The sequence below is a fragment of the Nansenia antarctica genome (assembly GCF_963989245.1).
Source record: "Nansenia antarctica genome assembly, chromosome: 1".
NCBI lineage: Eukaryota > Metazoa > Chordata > Actinopteri > Argentiniformes > Microstomatidae > Nansenia > Nansenia antarctica.
Genome location: NC_137674.1, coordinates 69,645,146 through 69,667,962, shown reverse-complemented (window position 1 = coordinate 69,667,962; position 22,817 = coordinate 69,645,146). Strand labels below are relative to the sequence as shown.

The 22,817-nt window shown below is 47.2% G+C and overlaps 2 protein-coding genes across 2 annotated transcripts in view; both read right to left on the bottom strand.

Annotated features, from left to right (window-relative positions):
• Positions 1-896: 896 nt before the first annotated feature.
• Positions 897-16,030, bottom strand: LOC308152576 (uncharacterized protein; the record flags this gene model as incomplete). The annotated part of the gene is made up of 8 exons (XM_080525584.1): positions 897-1,066; positions 4,443-4,612; positions 10,266-10,447; positions 10,989-11,080; positions 11,745-12,002; positions 14,349-14,477; positions 14,860-15,139; positions 15,761-16,030. The coding sequence occupies 8 exons, from the start codon at positions 16,028-16,030 to the stop codon at positions 897-899; spliced, it is 1,551 nt and encodes a 516-aa protein (XP_080381710.1).
• Positions 16,031-20,567: 4,537 nt separating this feature from the next.
• Positions 20,568-22,817, bottom strand: part of slc35f1 (solute carrier family 35 member F1) — a gene marked incomplete at both ends in the record, with an annotated part of 110,061 nt that continues 107,811 nt past the window's right edge. Inside the window, one exon of the mRNA XM_080537320.1 lies at positions 20,568-20,792. Coding sequence (XP_080393446.1) covers positions 20,568-20,792 — 225 coding nt within the window. The remainder of the gene's footprint in view (positions 20,793-22,817) is intronic.

Sequence of the window (22,817 nt, the reverse complement as noted above, 5' to 3'; positions counted from 1 at the left end):
AGATAGGTGTAAATAAAGACATTCACACTCAATTTTGTTATACCACCATCACATTTTTGTGAGAAAATATTTAAAACAAAGCTTTTGTGCATAAAAGATAGGTAAGTTCTATTCAGGGAAGACAAACAGACAGACAGACGGTTCTATTCAGGGAAGACAGACAGACAGGGTTCTATTCAGTAAAGACAGACATGGTTCTATTCAGGGAAGACAGACAAACAGACAGGGTTCTATTCAGGGAAGACAGACAGACAGGGTTCTATTCAGTGAAGACAGACATGATTCTATTCAGTGAAGACAGACAGACAGGGTTCTATTCAGTGAAGACAGACAGACAGGGTTCTATTCAGGGAAGTGTGTTTTATTAGCTTAGTTTCCAGCCTTGGCTGATCATAGAACGTTCTGAGGTATAAATGGTTTTACTCCTGCAGCATCAGGTTAACTGCCATGCATTGTTCTAGTTAAAAGACATTCAAATAAAGACAAGTGCAATCTTCAAGGCTGTGGAATAGTTTCAGTTTCTCATCTATTGAGCGAAGCACTCATTTAAAATCTTTCCAAGAAGAATTTCTACAGTCAGGCACATGAATCAATACCACTGCTCACTGGCAGCTCAGTTCATATTATATGAGAACATCAAACAGAATGTTCACACAAGACATTGATTTTACAAACACAGGCCAGTTGTGCAATTATCATTTCGTAAGATTTAAAAAGCTTACAATAAAAACACTTTCCATTTGGTTAAAAAAATAAAAAGAAAGAAAGATCCCCTCAGATCAAGGACACTAATTCCATCTGTTCAATTATCATTTCGTAAGATTTACAAAAGTTTACAATAAAAATACTTTCCACTTGGTTAGAAAAAAATATTAAAAAGGATAAAAAGGGTGAGGCTAGTCATGTAGCAGCCCAGGGGTGAGGCTAGCGTAGCAGCCGATGCTAGCCTGAGCACACTGCAGCACCAGGCCTTTCACAGCGTCCAGGTAGAGCGCCTGGTTGGAGTGGAGGTAGAGCCACACCACCCTGCTCAGCTGGGCTGCCACACCATCACCATGGAGGCTCTCTGGAGGGGAGAGAGAGAGGGGGGGGAGGAGAGAGGGGGGGGAGAGGAGAGAGAGAGAGGGGGGGAGAGGAGAGAGAGAGAGAGAGGGGGGGAGGAGAGAGAGAGAGAGGGGGAGAGGAGAGAGAGAGAGAGAGGGGGGGAGGAGAGAGCGAGAGAGAGAGGGGGAGAGGAGAGAGAGAGGGGGAGAGGAGAGAGAGAGAGAGAGGGGGAGAGGAGAGAGAGAGAGAGGGGGGAGAGGAGAGAGAGAGAGGGGGGAGAGGAGAGAGAGAGAGGGGGGAGAGGAGAGAGAGAGGGGGGGGAGAGGAGAGAGAGAGGGGGGGGAGAGGAGAGAGAGAGAGGGGGGAGAGGAGAGAGAGAGAGGGGGGAGAGGAGAGAGAGAGAGGGGGGAGAGGAGAGAGAGAGAGGGGGGAGAGGAGAGAGAGAGAGGGGGGGAGAGGAGAGAGAGAGAGGGGGGGGGAGAGGAGAGAGAGAGAGGGGGGGGGAGAGGAGAGAGAGAGGGGGGAGAGGAGAGAGAGATAGAGGGGGTGAGGAGAAAGAGGAGAGGGGGGAGAGAGGAGAGAGAGAGAAATGAAGAGGACATCAGTAGCTGCCTCACTAAACTGTGTGTTGGCAGGGCTAGGGCAAGGCTAGCTGTGTGTTGGCAGGGCTAGGGCAAGGCTAGCTGTGTGTTGGCAGGGCTAGCTGTGTGTTGGCAGGGCTAGGGCAAGGCTAGCTGTGTGTTGGCAGGGCTAGCTGTGTGTTGGCAGGGCTAGGGCAAGGCTAGCTGTGTGTTGGCAGGGCTAGGGCAAGGCTAGCTGTGTGTTGGCAGGGCTAGGGCAAGGCTAGCTGTGTGTTGGCAAGGCTAACTGTGCGTCGGCAGAGCTAACATCACAGAGGATAGCAGCGGGGTCACAGAGGAGAGCAGAGGGTTGTGCCTCCGAGCTTGTAAACAAGACAAACAACCGTCTGGTCGCAGGTTCAGTCACAGTCCGGCTAGCATGGGTGCTACATCCTCATTACACACACACGCGTTGACCCAGGTACTACATCCTCATTAGGGTCTTTATGATTTAGAGAAAACACACACGCATCAGTCTCACATGTAGCCCAGGTGCTCATGGGTGTAGCTCCAGAGTTATGACTAGCTGTCAGAAGCCAGGGCTGTATGATGGATGGGTGAGAGACAAGCTGGGGGGAGGGGGGGGCTGTGAACGATGCTGGACCACTACTGGGGGGTGTTCCATCAACGTCACTAAAGGAAAATCCAGGCTTATATTTGATAACTCTCGTGACATTTTATCAGAATAAGTCTGGATTGAGGGAGATTTATAGCTCAGACGGCTCTTAAAAAAATTAAAAGCTGAAAAACTGCTTGAGCTGTAAGTTAAATTGAGGGACCTGGAGCGGCTTCACAGCTCTACTAAAGACCCTTCTGCGCTTTCACAGATGAGGGCTATTAAACAGGACAGATCAAATCCATAGTGAAGAGGTTGAGAAGAAAATTATTCATGAAACAGAGGCATTTTGAGACGGTCCAAAAGCGACAAAGTTACTAGCATGGATGCTCCGTAAGCAACAATCTGAAAGCACAATTTATAAAATTCGAGACCCTATTATACCCCGCATTATATAGACAACCTGAGAAAGATAGGGAACAAGAAATTTAACAGTTCTTAACTTCATTGGACCTCCCATCTCTTGGCAAAGAGCATAATGATACTCACATCTGAGATCAGAAATGAAGAAATAGATAATGCAATTTCATCCCTTAATGCAGGATATGTACTTAATGTTCATAAAACATAGGCCCTGACATTTAATTTTGTCCTCACTCAAGAATTGGTAAACAAATATACTTTTTTGGCAATCACTATATATCCAGTACCTTGGGGTTTACTTACCGAGAGATATGTCTTCCCTGTATGCCATAAACTACAACAAGATTAACAAAAACATACAAAGATATGGACAGGTGGGCCTTGCTCCCCCTTGTCAATCACAACATTTACAGACCAAAGGCGATTGGAGGAGATGAGAAAATTGTGTGAAGATATACATACATCTCTTCACTCTAAATCTTATATCTTCACTCTTCAACCTTCAACCATCAATTTTCTCATCTCCTCCAACCGCCTTTGGTCCGTAAATGTTGTGATTGACAACCAGGCCAGCCAATCAGACATTTTAACACATTTAAGAACTGGCCAGCCAGCCAGCCAATCAGAATTCTGGCACATTTCTAGCAGGGTAAAATGTTTTGAGAGAGAGAACAATCAAATGTTGCCGGTCAAGCAAATGTTGACGATCAGCTGTGCTGCGTGCATTATCAACTTTAGCAGACATGCAAATAAACAACTTTTATTGAGTACAAAATCGATTTTCCTTTGTTCAAAATCGATTTTCCTTTGCGCAAAATGTATTTTCTTTTGCGCAAAATAATTATTTTCTCGAAATAATTGTGGCACATAATTAACTCCATAAAAATGTTGCTGAAAAAGTATTTAAAAAAAAGAATAAGTCTGGATTGCCCCCCCAGTTCCACAGCTCCCTGGGTGAGACGGGTGTTTGACTGGGCTGTAGGAGACGCCAGCATGGAGCCAGACCGACCTTTGACCTTGTTCAACATGTTTACTTTCAATTACCCATACTGCACCATGTTCATGCTGGCAGGATGGACTGTCATCACTGGATAGAATGTTTCAGATGTCTTTATTTTTATTCCAGATGTCTTTATTTTTATTCTATCATCACTTTATTTTGTTGTTGATGTGAGCTGCTCGAACGAATTAATTTCCCCTCAGGAATCAATAAAGTAACTATCTACATATCTGTATTCTGAAAGGCAGAGAGACCTTCACCTGACCCCAGGACATTAGAACAGCGCCGGCGCTGGATTACCAAACCCCAAACCCGTTGATTCATGAAAAAACACGCAAAACAAACACCAGCTGGAACGCTGAGGAATATCCCCACACTTTGAATTTCTCCAATGACATGTGTAAGCCGCCCCCCCCCCCCCCCCCCACCTTGGGACATGTGTACGCCCCCCCCCACCTCCCTACCATGGGACACATGTAAGCGCCACCCCCACCTACCATGGGACACCTGTAAGCCCCGCCCCACCCCCCCCTCCCTTGGGACACCTGTAAGCCCCCCCTCGTTTGGGAGACCTGTAAGACCCCCTCTCCCTACCTTGGGACACCTGTAAGCCCCCCTCCCCCCCTCCTTACCTTGGGACATCTGTAAGCCCCACCCCCCTCTCCCTTGGGACACTTGTAAGCCCCACCCCCTCCCTACCTTCGGACACCTGTAAGCCCCACCCACCTCCCCCACCTTGGGACACGTGTAATTCCTCCCCCCCCCCCTCCCGGGACACGTGTAAGCCGCCGCCCCCCACCTTGGGAGATCTTGGTGTCGTAGTCCAGCAGCAGGGCCAGGTGTGGGGGGAGGAGGGGGAGGAGCCAGGCGTTCTGCTCCAGGTGGGTCCAGTCGTGCAGCAGCCTCTTCCTCCTCAGGAAGCCCTGGATGTGGCCCAGGTACACCTCACTGCCTGAGACCAGGTACAGCCTGGAGGGGGGGGGGAGAGACACGTTACACACACACAGGCCTGTAACAATTATGAAATAATTGTCTAATGGTGATTATTTGATGTGATCACGTTTTTTTCGCAGAACCACAGTCAAAGCATTTATTTTTATTTTATGTTTCATTTCACATTCATGGTCCTACTTTTGTTTGCATCCATCAAAAACGTTTCCATTGGCTGCATGCGCCCTGTAGCGAGATAGAACAGTAGCTATCCTATCAGAGGACACACCGCGCATTGATACAGTTGATGTACATCAAGTCGGCTTTCGAGCGTTAAGTCTACACCGGATTTGGCAAACAGACAGTAGCCTACATTTGGTAGAGATGGAGCTTGTTGCAAAGCGTAACCCTACCTTGGGACACGTGTAAGCCGCCCCCCCCCCCCCCCCCCCTACCTTGACACACGTGTAAGCCGATAAGTGTAAGCCGATACGTGTAAGCATAACACGACTGCACCGTTATGGGATAATTTTGGGATTCAAGCCAAACCAGAGGGGAGAACCTGCAAATTTGGAAGAGCCGGGTTGCCAGATCTGTCAAAAAAAGCTAACACAACCAATTCAAAACAATACCTCAAAAGTCACCATCCCACCCAGTTTGTAGTCATAAACAAAACAAGTCAAACCGCTCCAGTGGCTGGTCCCTCCCGGGAACTGGGTCTTACTCAGTCGTTAAGACGACAGACAAAGTATAAGCAGGACAGTTCCAAATGGTGCACGCTACTTCACTAAATTCATGCTGTACTCTTTTTGATGGTCAATACAAGTTGCCTAGCAAAACTTACATCTCCAAAACGGCAATTCCAAGTTTGTACGAGAAAGTGAAGGGTGACATTCTCAATGATTTAAAAAACATTCCCTTCTACTCTGCTACAACTGACATGTGGTCAAGCTCAAACATGATGACTCCCTATGAGTCTGACCTCCACTACAGCCATGACTCCCTATAAGTTTAACCATCCACTACTACATAGTCACTGATTGGACTCTGCAGACTAGATGCTTAGAAACCAGATATGTACCTGAGAACCACACTGCTGATATACTTGCAGAGGCCCTTGAGTCAAACAATTAAATGGTAAATGGACTGACTTATATAGCGCCTTATTCCAAAGTGCTTTACAATGGCCTCTCATTCACACACACATTCAAACACCAATGGCAGCAAGCTACCATGCAAGGTGCCAGCCTGAGCCCACTCATTGGGAGCAATTTGGGATTCAGGCAGTGACAATTATTTCTGAGACAATTAATTGTGCAGCAGAATTGTTACAGGCCTACACACGCACCAGCCTGGAGGGACAGGGAAACGTCTCTCACACACACATAATTCCCTGACACCACGTACACCAGACACACACGAGGAAGACGTCATCAGCAACATTCCCACTCCACAGTGATCCAAGAACCAACTCCACACCAGACTTCCTGTCTCCACACGCAGCTCCAGCACCCTGACCACCATACACTGAACACCAGTCAGATAGCTGTTCACCCAGTACTGAACACCAGACAGACAGCTGTCCACCCAGCACACTGAACCATGGGCGTCAGAAGCCCAAAAGTTGTTGGGACAACTGAAATGTTGGGACAACTGAAAGGGGGGTCTGGGGGTCCCCCCTCCATAACATTTTGGTCAAGTAGAGGCCATTTCCTGCATTCTGGTGCATTTTAACATGTGGTTTGATAATTTTATCTGGCTATAGCAAGAGTAAACATAGGTACATTTTGTAATTTCACTCAAGAGGTTGGCCCCAGTCAGATGACATTAGAAAATATTAAAAAGCTAAAAGTACAGAAATGTATACAATTATAAAAATGATATTGAATAATTCAGAGGATCTTTATGCTTGCATGCAAATACAAATACCTTTACTTCAAATCCAACACAATAATGTAATGATGGCACTGAGGTAACAAAAACATTTGAAGATAATAAACACTAAAAGCTTACAGCAATAGTTCCTCTCTGCCTTGGTACTACTTCATTGTTTTCTTCTCACTACTCCCCTGGATCTTTTAGTTTCCTTGCTTACTTCACTTGTTCCTTCTTTACCTCTTAATTTAATAAATTCCTTTCTCTCTACTTTCAGTGAATGAAGACTAGGACAGCACTCCAAATACAGTTTTATTTGCCACTTTTACATCAGACGTTGTAGTACCTCCACGTACCCCAGTTTGGGAACCACTGCCTTAATCAAATCAGTTTAATTTGAGAGAGCTGAGAACCTTCCATAATGTTGCAAAAACAAAAATTCAAACTCACTTGTTGCTCTGGCCTGCTCTGCTGCCTAATGACATATGCAACAGTTCCATATGAGCATATTTTGCTTATTTCTTGTGAAAAGAAAACTATTCTTTCAGGTAATAGGCCATAGGGTTCTTACTTTGCATTTTGGAGCACAAAAAAAATGCTCTGATGTCCACTCTTGTTTTTTCTGCCATGATGGCTGACCCCACACACACACACACACACACACACACACACACACACACACACACACACCTAGTCTAAACTGTAGTCTCACTCACACACACACACACACACACACACACACACACACACACACACACACAGTCTAAACTGTAGTCACAGACACACACACAGTCTAAACTGTAGTCACACACACACACACACACACACACACACACACACGTAAGTCAATGCTGCACATGATGCTTTTAAGAGCAACAGGCGAACACATGAACATTTACTTAAATTAAATGCCAAGCTTGTAGTGACAGTACTATGTAGTCAGACCCACTCACCCCAGCAGGAAATGCATACAGTAGGCAGGGTTTCCAGATTGATCACTGCATTCTGATCGATAGGCTGAGGCAGTGGGCTGGTATCACTGGGAGCACCCTGAACTGGTTCTCCTCTTATCTTCAGGATAGGAGTTTTTCTGTGTCTGTCGGCCCCTTCACTTCTGAAACTGCTGCTTTGTGGTGTGGTGTGCCCCAGGGTTCTCTTCTGGGACCTATTTTGTTTGCACTTTACATGCTTCCCCATGGAATGATCATTAGCCAAATCAAAGAGGTCTCTTATCACTGTTAGGCAGACGATATTCAATTGTACATCTCATTTAAGCCAGATCAAACCCACAAGTTGTGTGTTTTATTTGACTGTCTGACTGCTGTGAAGGATTGGATGGCAAACAACTTCCTTCAGCTAAACACAGATAAAACCGAGGTTCTTATTATAGGTTCAGATAAAGTCACTCCAAAAATTGCTACATGCATGGGGACCCTCTCAACAACAGTAAGGTCTAAGCTCAGAAACCTTGGTGTTATTTTTGACCAGCAAATGCACTTTGATCACCACATCAGATCACTGACACGTACCTGTTTTTTTCCATCTGCGCAATATTGCTAAACTCCAGTCTGTGGTATCCCACGCCGAGTTGGATTCACGCTTTTGTATCATCCCGCTTGGACTATTGGAATTCCCTGTTCACCTGCCTCGACGCATCCACCCTGGGCTGGCTACAAATGGTCCAACATGCAGCTGCAAGGCTGTTGACTAGGTCCAGAAAGTCATGTCATATTACTCCCATCTTAGCTTCCCTACACTGGCTCCATCAAATTTAGAGGTGCTATATAAATAAACTTTACATACTTACAGATGGGATTGACAATTTACAGCCTAACCAGTCTATAACTGCTAAATCCAGTAGCCCATTCGGCAGTAACCCACCCCATCTGGCAACCCTGACAGTAGGCTACCTGGCTGCAAGAACCTAAACTGCTGGCAGAGTAGCGAAAACATGGTATGGAGTTTAATTTATTTGGGCATTCTCTCAGTGAGCAAGCAGAATGATTTGACAAGTGGAGCACGACAGGCAAAGTAGTAGAAAAACATGGTACGGAGCTTAATTTATTTGGCAATTCTCTGAAAGAGCAAGCAGAATGGAGTTGAACTGACAGCGCACTGAAAATGCCATTGTTTCCCAACGGTAAAGTGGGACTTGTCCCACCCACATACAATGGCTCCGATGCCCATGCACTGAACACCAGACAGACAGCTGTCCACCCAGTACTGAACACCAGTCAGACATCTGTCCACCCACCACACTGAACACCAGTCAGACCGCTGTCCACTCAGTACTTAACACCAGGGGGGGTCTGTATGAGTATATGTATATTACACTGTATATTATTCATCTATAGAGGCTCATGATGTTTTTAGGAGACTAGTCACGGCTCATTACACTCCACAACAACACAGCTCTCGGGAGATAGGAGGCCTGCTGCATTGTGGGTAGAAAAGTCAAGTCCTGGCCCCCCCTCCAAAAAATGTTTAAAGAAAAAAGAAGTGTCAGAAAGGCGTCCGCTCTGCTAACAAGTTGCTTCCTCAGGGCAGGAACACTTAAGAGAGGATTAGCAGAATATTAAAACGAACAAGCGTTGGATTGAAGCTCTGAATACTAACAATGTTATGAGAAATGATATTGATTGCACGACCGGAGGGCTTTGAGTATCCCTCCCTCTCCCCTCCTCCTCCTCTCTCACCCCCCTCCCTGTCTCGGAGTCATTAAATCTCATCCGAGTGAGAAAGGTTTTCTTTCAGACCTTTCCATCTCAAGGACAGGGCGAAGGAGGGAAAAAAAAAACTGTATGAGGCTGTATGACCTGTACTGGTCGGGGGGGGGGGGGTCTGCATCACCTGTACTGGTCGAGGGGGGGGGGGGTCTGCATCACCTGTACTGGTCGAGGGGGGGGGGGGGTCTGCATCACCTGTACTGGTCGGGGGGGTCTGCATCACCTGTACTGGTCGAGGGGGGGGGGGCTGTATGACCTGTACTCGTCAGGGAGGGGGGGGGGGGGGGTTCTGTATGACCTGTACTGGAGTGAAAACTCCCTTTTCTTCTGCTGAAAACTTAGATATGTATATTGGAGGAATATAATGTGGAGAAGAGTACAGTGCTACTGGGTTGTAGGTTAAGGCTTAGACCAGACTTAATCTATGTTCATGCAACTGGCCCCTGGTCAGGAGGAGGCTGAGCGGCACTGAACTTCAAACTCCCCCGTAGACTGGCTCTCGCCACCCTGCGGAAGCACCCAGCTCCTCACCTCAACCCCTCCCCTCCACTTCAAAGACCTGTTGAAGAGCGCACCGGCGGCAGCCCCCCCGAAATCGGAGGACGGGCTCGAGAACGGAATGAGGAGTGGTGTCAAACACACGGTGTAGGTGTTCTCAGACGCACCTCCGGGTGGACGCAGAGCGCCAGTCATACCACCGGGGGGCGCAACTTTGTCACACGCACGTTAAATGGTATGGTCCACTTTAGGGGTGTCTGAAATCTTATTACAAGATTCTTCCAGGCATAAATCTGGGAAATATATTGTAATATTTACAATTCCAGGTAAGGATATATATAGAAATGTCCATCTTACTTGCAGTACACAAGGCCTGGCGGCAGCCATCTTACTTGTAGTACACAAGGCCTGGCGTCGGCCATCTTACTTGTAGTACACAAGGCCTGGTGGCAGCCATCTTGCTTGTAGTGCCCAAGGCCTGTCGGCGGCCATCTTACTTGTAGTACACAGCGCCTAGCGGCCATCTTACTTGTAGTACACAGCGCCTAGCGGCCATCTTACTTATAGTACACAGCGCCTAGCGGCCATCTTACTTGTAGTAGGGCAGTGTGTCCATCATCCTCCAGTTGACGTAGTTGGTGGCGGTCTCCTCCAGCGTGCAGACCCGGGTCATCTGGACCTTGGCCAGGCTCCAGAACCGCTCCCGGCCCACCGTACCCTCACACACCTCCCGCTTCAGCAGCAGGTACACGCCCTTCAGGGTGTCCTCATACACCTGGCGCACACACACACACACACACACGCAGGGGTATTACTCACACACACACACACACACTCACACACACTCTGTCTGGGAGTGGGCAATTTGGGAAACGGACAGTTTCCCTGCAGAGGAATTTTTCTTTTATCTATAAAAGCCAAGACGTGACATTCAAACATGGAAATAATGTGGTGGAGAACAGAGCTCACACACTCACGGTGTCTCAGGAGCCTACGTACACATGTTTAGAATTACACAATAAATGTTCCTGACATTTCTAGTTGTTTCACCCCCAGGAGAGCTAGAAGGTGGGTAGGTGGTTAACCATCAGGAGAGCTAGAAGGTAGGTAGGTGGTTAACCATCAGGAGAGCAAGAAGGTGGTTAAACCTCAGGAGAGCTAGAAGGTGAGGAGGAGGTTAACCCTCAGGAGAGCTAGAAGGTGAGGAGGAGATTAACCCTCAGGAGAGCTAGAAGGTGAGGAGGAGGTTAACCATCAGGAGAGCTAGAAGGTGGGTAGGTGAGGAGGTGGTTAACACAGTAAAGTGTGTTTTTTACCTTCTTGCGTTTCAGCTTCCCCCAGTCACGGCCCAGGATCCAGGCCACCAGCGACTTACACATGGAGAAATAGTTCTCCACCGTCTGAATACCTGGGAGAGGAGAGGGGAAGGGGAGGAGAAGGAGAGAAGAGGAGAGGGAGAACAGGGGAGAAGAGAGAGAGAGAACAGAGGATGGAGAAGAGGAGAGGGAGGGGAGGGAGAGAGAGAGAGAGAGAACAAAGGAGAGAATACACACTTGACATGAAAGCCAGCAGCCCCCTCAGCCCCCTGCTGTAAGACATTTGATCATGAGTGGTTTTGTAGTCCACACGCACACACTCTACACAGACAGACGTACACTCCTGCTGTGCTGAGACGACTAGAGATCATTACTGTGTTGGAGAACGTTCTCTCACCAGCCGAGCACTGTTCACTGACGACGCTCTAATAGGGTTCTGAACAATGAAATGATGGACCCTTCACTGTACCACAGACCCCACTGACACACACCCTTCACTGTACCACAGACCCCACTGACACACACCCTTCACTGTACCACAGATCCCACTGACACACACCCTTCACTGTACCACAGACCCCACTGACACACACCGGTTCAAAATAGCTTTTCTATCTGGCTTCAATTTTCATTACCGTTTTGTTACAGACTGACACACACACCACCCCCCACACTCCCCCTTCAACAAGGACCTGGGCAGACAAACAAACAAAACAGGAAGTCACCTGGTCAACAGGAAGTCAGACGGCCACTTACCCAGGGTCTCGTCGCCGCGGGCTAGCCCGCCCCTCCAGTAGTCGGCTGTGATTGGGTGCAGCGAGGCCAGGTAGCGGACGTCACACAGCGTCCCTCCCCAAGCCGCCACCTTACTCTTGTTGTGCCGACGCCACTGCAGGAAGATGGCGCGCAGCTGCCGGTCGAAGGGGGCGGGCTGCCGGAACAGCCAATAGGAGAAGAGCCACTGGAAGCGGCATTGGGTGTACTGGTGGAACATGGCTTCCAGTTCAGAGTGGTCTGGAGAGGGGGGGGGGGCAGGGGGGGGTTATTCAGGGGTGTAATGGTGGACAATCATCAATTCCTGCCTTCTTTCCTCCCCCCATACCACCATCCCTACCCCCCCCCCCCCCCCCGCCCCCAGATAAAGGTTTTCCAGAGTAATTAAGAAATTACTTTAATTTCTCATATATAAAGTCACCAGCCACATCATTAGGTACACCTTTTCAACTGCTCATTAACACAAATATCTAATCAGCCAATCACGTGGCAGCAACTCAATGCATTTAGGCATGTAGACATGGTCAAGACAATCTGCTGAAGTTCAAACCAAGCATCAGAATGGGGAAGAAAGGTGATTTAAGTGACTTTGAACGTGGCATGGTTGTTGGTGCCAGACGGGCTGGTTTGAGTATTTCAGAAAATGCTGATCTACTGGGATTTTCCTGCACAACCATCTCTAGGGGTTTACAGAGAATGGTCAGAAAGAGAGAAAATATCCAAATTGATCACATAATCGTGACAAATGTGCCTTTTAAAGGGGGTTGCGCAATTGGCAGCGGGAAGGTCACAATGGTGTAGTTTGGTTGTAGATTTCTTCCAAAATCGAGGACAAATACCGTGGTGGGTGATTGAATCCAGGCCTGCGCTTGGACGCTTCTGGGGAGGATTTTCCGAGAGCGCGAAAACAAAGACCAGTGCGAAAATGGTGGTGGTGGTGCAATGGTGTGGGGGATATTTTCTTGGCACAAATCTTCAGCAACTGCGTGATGTTATAATATCAATATGGACCAAATGTCTGAGGAATGTTTCCAGCACCACAAAGAATTAAGGCAGATCTGAAGTCTATTGTGTCGGTACTAGCAAGGTGTGCCTAATGAAGTGGCCGGTGACATATACACACACATACTTGTATACATATTATCTGAATCACTCACAACAGCATTCTAGAGTCGTGATTTAGGAAATTAAATCAAGTGATAAAGTAGCTGCTGTTCTGTCTAATAAACGTGTATTGAACCGGGCACTCAATCGTGACCGCCGCTGGAGAAACGCCACGTTTCTAAACAACATTCACAGACGAGACAACAACTCTGCCAACGCTTGAAACACAACAGTCAGAGCTGCCAGAGTCTCCATCGGTACAACCAAGATGGCTGCCAGACTCTCCATCGGTACAACCAAGATGGCTGCCAGACTCGCCATCGGTACAACCAAGAAGGCTGCCAGCTCCTCGCAGGGCCTAAAGAGAAACATTAGGAACGCTACCACTAGGCCTGTAACAATTCCAAATGTTGCTGTACAAATAATTGCGATTAACAATATAATTGTTTCACTGTTATGTGACCCAGATAATGTAATAATACAGCAACCTATAACGTAAAACCAAGCCTCTTTATTATCATAAAATATATTTTTTAACATCAATAAAAAAGGGACTGTCATCTAGTTCTGTATCAGCATGTTGTGATGTTCTTTGTTGTTAGCCAGCTAGCTAGCGAGCGTGTTGGAGCACAGTCGAGATTGCCATTAGACTGTTTAATTGCCATTAGACAATTATTTCATAATTGTTACAGGCCTAGTTACCACCTTTTACAATCCCACTGCCTTCACTCTGGAGAGAAGACTTAATTAGAAGGCATCACAATGGAGAGAGAGAGAGAGAGCGAGAGAGAGAGAGAGAGAGAATTGTAAGGAGCGTTTTGGCATGGATTAATCAGTTTAGAGTTTGGGTTTAAGAAGTAATTACAAACGCCCAACTCATGTAATGCCTCTGACTCAGAAATGTGAGTATGGAGGAGGGGGAATCAACTTTCACTTCTGGGAAGCTGGCGCTTGGGGGGGGGGTCAAATATTAGTGCCGTTTTTTCCCAGATCAGAATTTGAGCATCTGATGTCTCCTCTGACCGCTACTCCGGCCACCTGAGCAGAGGCGAGACAGCGCCATGGTGCTTTGACCCGTTACCACGACGACACAAATCTCCAATACGCCCCTGCGTTTGGACAGCTGAAAATAGAAACCCTCTGTATGAGACGCTGTACATTTTATTTACCTTTTAACTATTTAATTATATTTTAAATTGTTTACTGATACGGTTTATATTTGTATATCTGTTAATCCTTGTTACATTCTGTTGGTTGATTTTGTAGAGCAGGGGGGGTATTCCATCAACATCGCTAAAGGAAAATCTAGGCTTATTTTGAAGTCTCGTGAGATGTCATTGCCTTCTTGTATTCACACCAGACTGACCGGGTTCGGACCCAACAACCAGACTGACCGGGTTCAGACCCAACAACCAGACTGACCGGGTTCAGACCCAACAACCAGACTGACCGGGTTCAGACCCAACAACCAGACTGACCCACCGTTGTCCTGCTGCTGGTTGAGAACATGCTGGAATAGCCGAGCGACACTCCCGTGGTGCTCCAGAGACAAGGCGTACAGCTGCTTCCACTCTAACGTCAGAAGCCCACCATTGTCCTCTTCATCCTGCTCTGCTGGAGGGGGGGGGGGGGGCAGAAGGGGTAACAATCTGGTCAAGTCTAATTACCCAACACAACTACACACACACAGCTACATCTAATTACCCAACACAACTACACACTATGTTTATCTAATTACCCAACACACCTACACACAATACATCCAATTACCCAACACAACATCCAATTACCCAACACAACACGTTTATGTAATTACCCAACACAACTACACACAATATATTTATCCATGTAGCCATAGAATACATCACAGTTGTTGACTTTAATAGTAAGGCCTACGACTACGAGGCCTGTGACTAGGATTATAGACGCACGTAAATAAAACCCTATACACATCTGAATATGATCCAATTCGCAGAAAGGGCTAAAAACTCACCTTTTACTTTGCTCTCCAGCACCGCCTCCTCCACCCCCCACAGGCCCAGAATGTCCGCGGCGGGCAGCCGCACGGACGGCAGCGGGACGCTCTCCTCCAGAACCAGCCACTGGGTCCAGTAGCGCTGCGGCGGGAACGGGATCTCCGCGAACAGCTTCTCCTGGAGCGACCGGTTACAGTGGAGGTTCCGATACAGCGTCCTCCACATGAACATCAACCGGAAGCCGCATTTGGCCGTGACGTAACAGGTGGCGGTGGCGAACGGAACTCCAAACGACGACTGGCGTGGAAAGGACGTCCGTTGATGCGCGTGTGTAGCCGTTCGTGAACATCCAACAAAAACGTTACTTCAATCACATAAGACGCTCAACATTCCCTGGTTCAGACTGATATCTAGTGATTATTAGAGACAGGCCCAGCGCAAAAAGTTACGAAAAAGCTTAAAGTGCAACAAAAAAAAGGAGCATGAAATATATCAGGGGGCACTATCGTATCTACTACTTACTGTCATGAGGTTGGATCATTGATAGTTGTTTCTAACTATGAGCATGGTTATGAGCAACTATGAGCGCCTTGCAAAAGCTTGCAGATAAACAAGCAAATACACGTTTCAAACTATTCTAGGTCTACTCAAACACACCGTCAGCTGGCTGTTTAGGTAGGATTAGCCTGGCTTTCATTCACTGCACGGCTGTCTGACAGTCAGACCAGCGGAGTGGAAACTTCAGATGAGCATTAAATCATTAAGTCTTTAAACCAGCCTGGTTTCTGGAGGCCGGTGGAGTTAACCCTTTGTGGAGCGGATAACATTACTTGACAAAAGACGTTTCAGATTCATAGAAATTACTCAGGCATTTTTTTTTTTTTGCCAATATCGTTGAATTCAATCAATCGTCATTACCTGGAAGTGTCTCGTCCACAACGAGTTGCAGGAACAGACTCTGAACAAGGTGCGGCAGGTGCTCCCGACCCGCAGGAGCGAGGTGGGGTCCAACCGCCGCAGGATCAGGACCAGGACCTCGTCACTCAGGTCCAGGACCCCCGTGTCCGAGTCTCCACGCGTGTATTCCCACCGCCCGGCCTCGTCACGGGCCTCCATCACCGGGCCCGCGGAGAGCAGCGAGAATCGTCCCTGCAACTCATCCTCCCAGCTGTCGTGGTCGTGTGCCATGTTCACCACCTGCCGCCGGTTGCCGGTGATTAGCGCGGTTTAACGATTCGCCTGGGGGTGTGGCCTGCTACACACTCAAGGTGTGATTGGTGTAGCTCTCCCCTCGCGACAAGTAGACGGACAGATAGACGGAGGACACCCTCGAGAAGCAAGGAACGGTCCCAAAAAGTGAAAGTACTGATCGCCCGGCGCTTCTAACACTAGAACAGCCGTGCCTTTTTTTTTACCTACTATTAGAGCCGCCTCTGGAGTCAAATGACTAGTCTTTACAATGGGAAGCTGCTATTTACACACATTGACCACTAGTTGGCCGTCTTGTAAATTAGCCTGCTGCCTCCTACACAGAAAAAGTGCGAAATAGCTTTATACAAGCTTGATTTTGAAAATGTAAGGATACTGGGTGGTAGAATGCACATCTAGGAAAAGTCATGAAAGGAGGGTCCTGAAATTTGGTCGAGTGCAAAGATATATAAAAAATCAATACTCATGGCTGTTCTAGTGCTAATTGTATTAAACCATTATTGAATCTTTATTTCTACAGGGGAAAACACACCGAGACCAAGGCCTCGTTTGCAGGTGCACCCTGTCCACAATATCTACACAATAACAAAACAACACACTCTCAATCTCTCTGGAAATCTGATCAGCACTCATGGAATGCCTCCTGTCCAATCAAATTACTTGTTCCCTTTATGACGTCGAACCCAGTGTGCGCTCCGGCACTCTCAGAGCGAATTCACGAACGCAGCCTTGAACAATCAACTGACGCCCTCCGGACTTGAGGATGTCCTCAATAGAGGTCACGTCATACCTGCTGTGTGTGGGTTGAATAGCCAGTTCACTGGCTGAAACACCTTCTTTCTATGGAATGCCTCACACTGGGGAAGCTGGTGGAGGTAGAAATAAGTAGTAATGCATGGGGTGGAATGAGGAATGGTATGAAACGTGTGTTCTTCATTTAATCCCATGCATTACAATGAGCCCATCCTCTGATTTCTACCTCCTCCAGCCTCGCCTGGTGTTCTCCATCACCCAGCCTCCCCTGGTGTTCTAACTTCCCCAGCCTCCCCTGCTGTGAATTGTGTTAGCTGTTATTGGGAACACATATTGAGGGTGTGAAAAGTGTGATTGTTGTAAAACACAATTCTCAGCTTTCAGACAAAGACACTTTATTTTAGGCAACATTTGTGACAGCAAGAGCTGATATACACCAAAACTAAATAGAGGATAAAGGCCAATGCACACGGCGCGCGATTTTGTCGTTTTTTTGGTCGTACAAGACACCTATATTACATAATAATAATAATCAAGCATGTAAGCACAATATGCCCATTTGTATAATATTGTAGAAATTGTGGAAGCAAGGCAAGCAATATTGGGTAGGATCGGTGGTGTGAATTGAGAATCGAATGTTGTCGTGCGATGTCGGTCGCACTCCGTGTGCATTGAGAAGCGATTGTTGTCGTAGAACGTTGTCGTGCAACATCGCATCGCACACCGTGTGCATTGGCCTTTACTTATAATTATTACTAATAAATCTGTTCCAAACCATTTAATTAATTAATGTGCTTTGGGAATCAAATTCAGCAGGGAATAATAATAAAATAGCAACACACATAAAATACAGATCATTAAAACATAACATCACAATTCCGGTATGACAAGTGCATTGTAATCATCACAACTTTACAATCAGTTTCTTCTTTTCTATCCACTACAGTTCAATGTACGAACACTGAACCAACTGTACAATGGACAATAAACTCATTATTTGGAATCCTGATACAGTTGTCTTTAAAACTTTTAACACAGGGGATGGTTTCAACATGGAAGTCTCTCTGTGGCCTAATATTTGAGTTAGTGGTTGCTGGGCAGATTAGGGCCTCGTCCAAACACCAACCCTAGACCCTTTCCAGGTTTCCTACAAAATGTCCATTTCAAAATTCTGATATAATTGTCCATTCAACAGCTCAGTTGATTTGTGGGTTTGTGTTTTGTGTGTTTCTGTCAAAAACATGTGTGTGTGTGTGTGTGTGTCTGTAGCGTGACATGCTACAACATGTATGTGTGTAGCGTGACCTGCTACAACATGTATGTATAGCGTGACCTGCTACAACATGTATGTGTGTAGCATGACCTGCTGCATCTGTGTAAAATGATGTGGTTTAAAACCCTTTCACTCTTAACTGACCAATTGCCAAACAGTTCCGGAAACACTCCCCACCTGGAGTGTTCCAAGTGTTCTATGTGGTGTCTACCTAGCAACAACACTCTGATTGGCTACAAAATGAAACCGTCACAATTTATGCATTTCTGGTGAGTAAAGTCTCCCTCCTGGCTGAAGGAGGTAGGCTGTGTACATCTGAATGGGTAAGAGGATCAGATCGGTACATAAGCAAGATGATAACAGCCTCTCTTTGCCCTCTAAAAAGCTGGGCTGATACCTATCCACCTCTTTCAGATCTACACTGCAGCAGGGGCTCAGTGTAGCTCCTGGAGAGAGGCGGTATAAACAGCTTAGTGCTCTCAATAGGGTTTAAACAATACGATTTGAGCCGCCGCTTATACAGTATCAGATCAGGGGAGTAAGAGTTGAACCTCAGACTATGCTCACCAGGGGAGGCCGGCGGAGGTTGAAATCGGAGGACGGGCTCATTGTAAATGCATGGAATGGGATGAGGATTCCTGATTCCATTCCATATGAGGCCGTCCTCTGATTTCTACCTCCGCTGGCCTCCCCTGTCCCCAACACAGTGCAGTAATACCTAGCAAGGCACTGGGTCATGTTGCGTCTGTGTGTGATATCTGGGGAAACAGGGAACAAGTCGCCAACCGACGGGCCGTTCAGACTTTTATTCTGAAAAATTTAAATTTCGGCGTTGTGCAATCAGTGACACACTCGCTAGTCAAGCAAAAAGACTGCAATGCAATGGAGTCAGTCCCCACAGCCACCGAGTAGAGTAGTGTGGATTACTCACTAAATCCATTGCATTGCAGTCTTTTGGCTTGACTAGAACATTTTTGTTTTTTGTTTTTTTTACAATTAGTTTATTGAAGATTTTCCTTTTTATACAGAAGTACATCAAGATACAATTTAAACGTGCGAAAGTCCGAACATTTTAATTGGTTGGCGACTTGTTCCCAGTTTCACCAGCTGCTGTCACATATCTGCACCTTAAGACTTTAGCAGGAGAACCTGAACCATGACACACACAGGAGTCCACCTGAACCACCATTAATTTAATTAATTTAATTTAGCCATTTAGCAGACGCTTTTATCCAAAGCGACTTACAATTACGAATTACAGGGACATTCCCCCTGGAGTAACTGAGGGCTAAGTGCCTTACCCAAGGGCACACTAGTAGTGGTGTGGTTTCAGGCGGGATTTGAACTCACAACCTTCCGATCCCAAGTCCAACTCACTATCCACTAGACCACCACTACCCCCATGACACCACAATAAAGCTCCCAGGTCCACAGAACCACCATGACACCACAGGAGTCCACCTGAACCACCATGACACCACAGGAGAGCTGCCCAGGTCCACAGAACCACCATGACACCACAGGAGTCCACCTGAAGCACCATGACACCACAGGAGAGCTGCCCAGGTCCACAGAATCACCATGACACCACAGGAGTCCACCTGAACCACCATGACACCACAGGAGAGCTGCCCAGGTCCACAGAACCACCATGACACCACAGGAGTCCACCTGAAGCACCATGACACCACAGGAGAGCTGCCCAGGTCCACAGAATCACCATGACACCACAGGAGTCCACCTGAACCACCATGACACCACAGGAGAGCTGCCCAGGTCCACAGAATCACCATGACACCACAGGAGAGCTCCTGAACCACCATGACACACACAGGAGCTCCCAGGTCCACATCCAACCTTTCAATTCAATCAAGGTTTTGAACTCATGTAAAAAAACAAAACAAAACAAAAAGAACAGTTACAATGTAGCATTTACACAAATATTTAGCACAAATCCTTCTAGACATGTAGAATGTACAGTAACAGGGGGCAGGTAACAGTACCTCTATGCCAGGGGAGGCTGGCGGAGGTAGACATTGGAGGACGGGCTCATTGTCATGCATGGAATGGAATCAGGAATCACTGATCACAGGAATCCTCGTCCCATTCCATGCACTTACAATTACAATGAGCCCGTCCTCCGATTTCTACCTACGCCAGCTTCCCCCTGTCCTCTACACACGAACCAATCTTTCAAAAGGAGAAACAGAAGTCACCGCTCCCTCTCCCTCCACAGTCTGGGATCACCGTGTAAACTCTGCTTCCTTGTTTTCCGTCACATCATCATCAGCGGCGGCTACCAATCATTCGCTCTGTACAGGTTTGTTGGGAGGAGGGGCTAGTGGATGATTGACAGGTAGGGTTGGGGGGGGGGGGGGGCAGGCAGCTCCTGGGCTAATCAGGCGACCCGTACACGAGACTCTTATTGGGAGGAGGGGCTAGTGGATGATTGACAGGTAGGGGGGGGGGGGCAGGCAGCTCCTGGGCCAATCAGGCGACCCGTACGCGAGACTCCTCCTCTATCTCCTGGCCCAGGCTGGTGTAGGTCACCGAGGGCTCCAGGGCGCCCAGGGGGGGGGTGTCCGTGGCGGGGGGACCGGCGTTGCGGAACTGCTTGTAAACGCGGGGGTCCTGAGCCACGTAGGTGGAGGAGGAGCCGTACAGCACCAGGCCCAACGCCACCAGCAGGAAGGCCAGCAGGTACAGACCTGAGAACTGGAGGAGGGGGGGGGGGCACACACACACACAGAGACACACACACACACAGAGACACACACACACAGAGACACACACAGACACACACACACACACACAAAGAGACGCACACACACACAGAGACACACACCAAGAGACGCACACAAACACACAGAGACGCACCACAGAGACACACACACAGACAGTTAACTTCACATTGTAATACTGAGTCAGTTAACTTACAAAAGTAGAGGCCAGTATCTTAAAGATACACTCCACAAGTCTCTGTAACAGCTGCCTCACTCATGGTCAAAAAAGGGTCCCTGATACTTGGGTCACTTAAGTACATTTTGGAGAGCCATTAAACTACGGATGTTGTGGCTGAAAGAGGTATGAGAAATGTATTCATGTTGTATATGAGTCATAAACCACGTCACACATATTGTGTGAAACGGGTGTTTGTCTGCCTGCAGGACACACTGCAGCTAGCTCAGCTGGCAGGACTCTCAGAACAAAGCCAAGAAAATCTGTTTTTCACGAGAACAAAAATGAAAAGCACATCGAGTCAGAGAAGCGGAAAAAGATCACACCGCGGAGACATCCGGAAATAACAAAGCAAGATGAGATGCGACACCGACACCTCTCAGCGAGAACCCCGTGGTGACGGAGGACGTGAGATATGAGACAGATATGAGCAGAGAAAGAGATGAGACAGATATGAGCAGAGACAGAGATGAGCAGAGACAGATATGAGCAGAGACAGATATGAGACAGAGACAGATATGAGACAGATATGAGCAGAGACAGAGATGAGCAGAGACAGATATGAGCAGAGACAGATATGAGACAGAGACAGATATGAGACAGATATGAGCAGAGACAGATATGAGACAGAGACAGATATGAGACAGATATGAGCAGAGACAGAGATGAGCAGAGACAGATATGAGACAGAGATGAGCAGAGACAGAGATGAGACAGAGATGAGACAGAGACAGATATGAGACAGATATGAGCAGAGACAGATATGAGCAGAGACAGATATGAGACAGATATGAGACAGATATGAGCAGAGACAGAGATGAGCAGAGACAGATATGAGACAGATATGAGCAGAGACAGATATGAGACAGATATGAGCAGAGACAGATATGAGACAGATATGAGCAGAGACAGATATGAGCAGAGACAGATATGAGCAGAGACAGATATGAGCAGAGACAGAGATGAGCAGAGACAGATATGAGCAGAGACAGATATGAGACAGAGATGAGCAGAGACAGAGATGAGACAGAGATGAGCAGAGACAGATATGAGACAGATATGAGCAGAGACAGATATGAGACAGAGACAGAGATGAGCAGAGACAGAGATGAGCAGAGACAGAGATGAGCAGAGACAGATATGAGACAGATATGAGCAGAGACAGATATGAGACAGAGACAGATATGAGACAGAGACAGATATGAGACAGATATGAGCAGAGACAGATATGAGCAGAGACAGAGATGAGACAGAGATGAGCAGAGACAGATATGAGCAGAGACAGAGATGAGCAGAGACAGAGATGAGCAGAGACAGATATGAGCAGAGACAGATATGAGACAGATATGAGCAGAGACAGATATGAGCAGAGACAGATATGAGACAGAGATGAGCAGAGACAGAGATGAGCAGAGACAGATATGAGACAGATATGAGCAGAGACAGATATGAGCAGAGACAGAGATGAGACAGATATGAGCAGAGACAGAGATGAGCAGAGACAGGTCTACGAAGGAGGAAGAGGACTAAACACGTGTATGAAGGAGGAAGAGGACTAAACACGTGTATGAAGGAGGAAGAGGACTAAACACGTGTATGAAGGAGGAAGAGGACTAAACACGTCTATGAAGGAGAACAGGACTAACAGCAGAACATAAAGCTACTAGCTGACATCTTCCATCATCTGATGCCTCAGGGACGATTCCTACATCTGGTTGGTTGTAATCTGTCCTCAGCTCTAAGTGATGCCTTAGGGGGGTGAATATATTATGAAATGGTGTG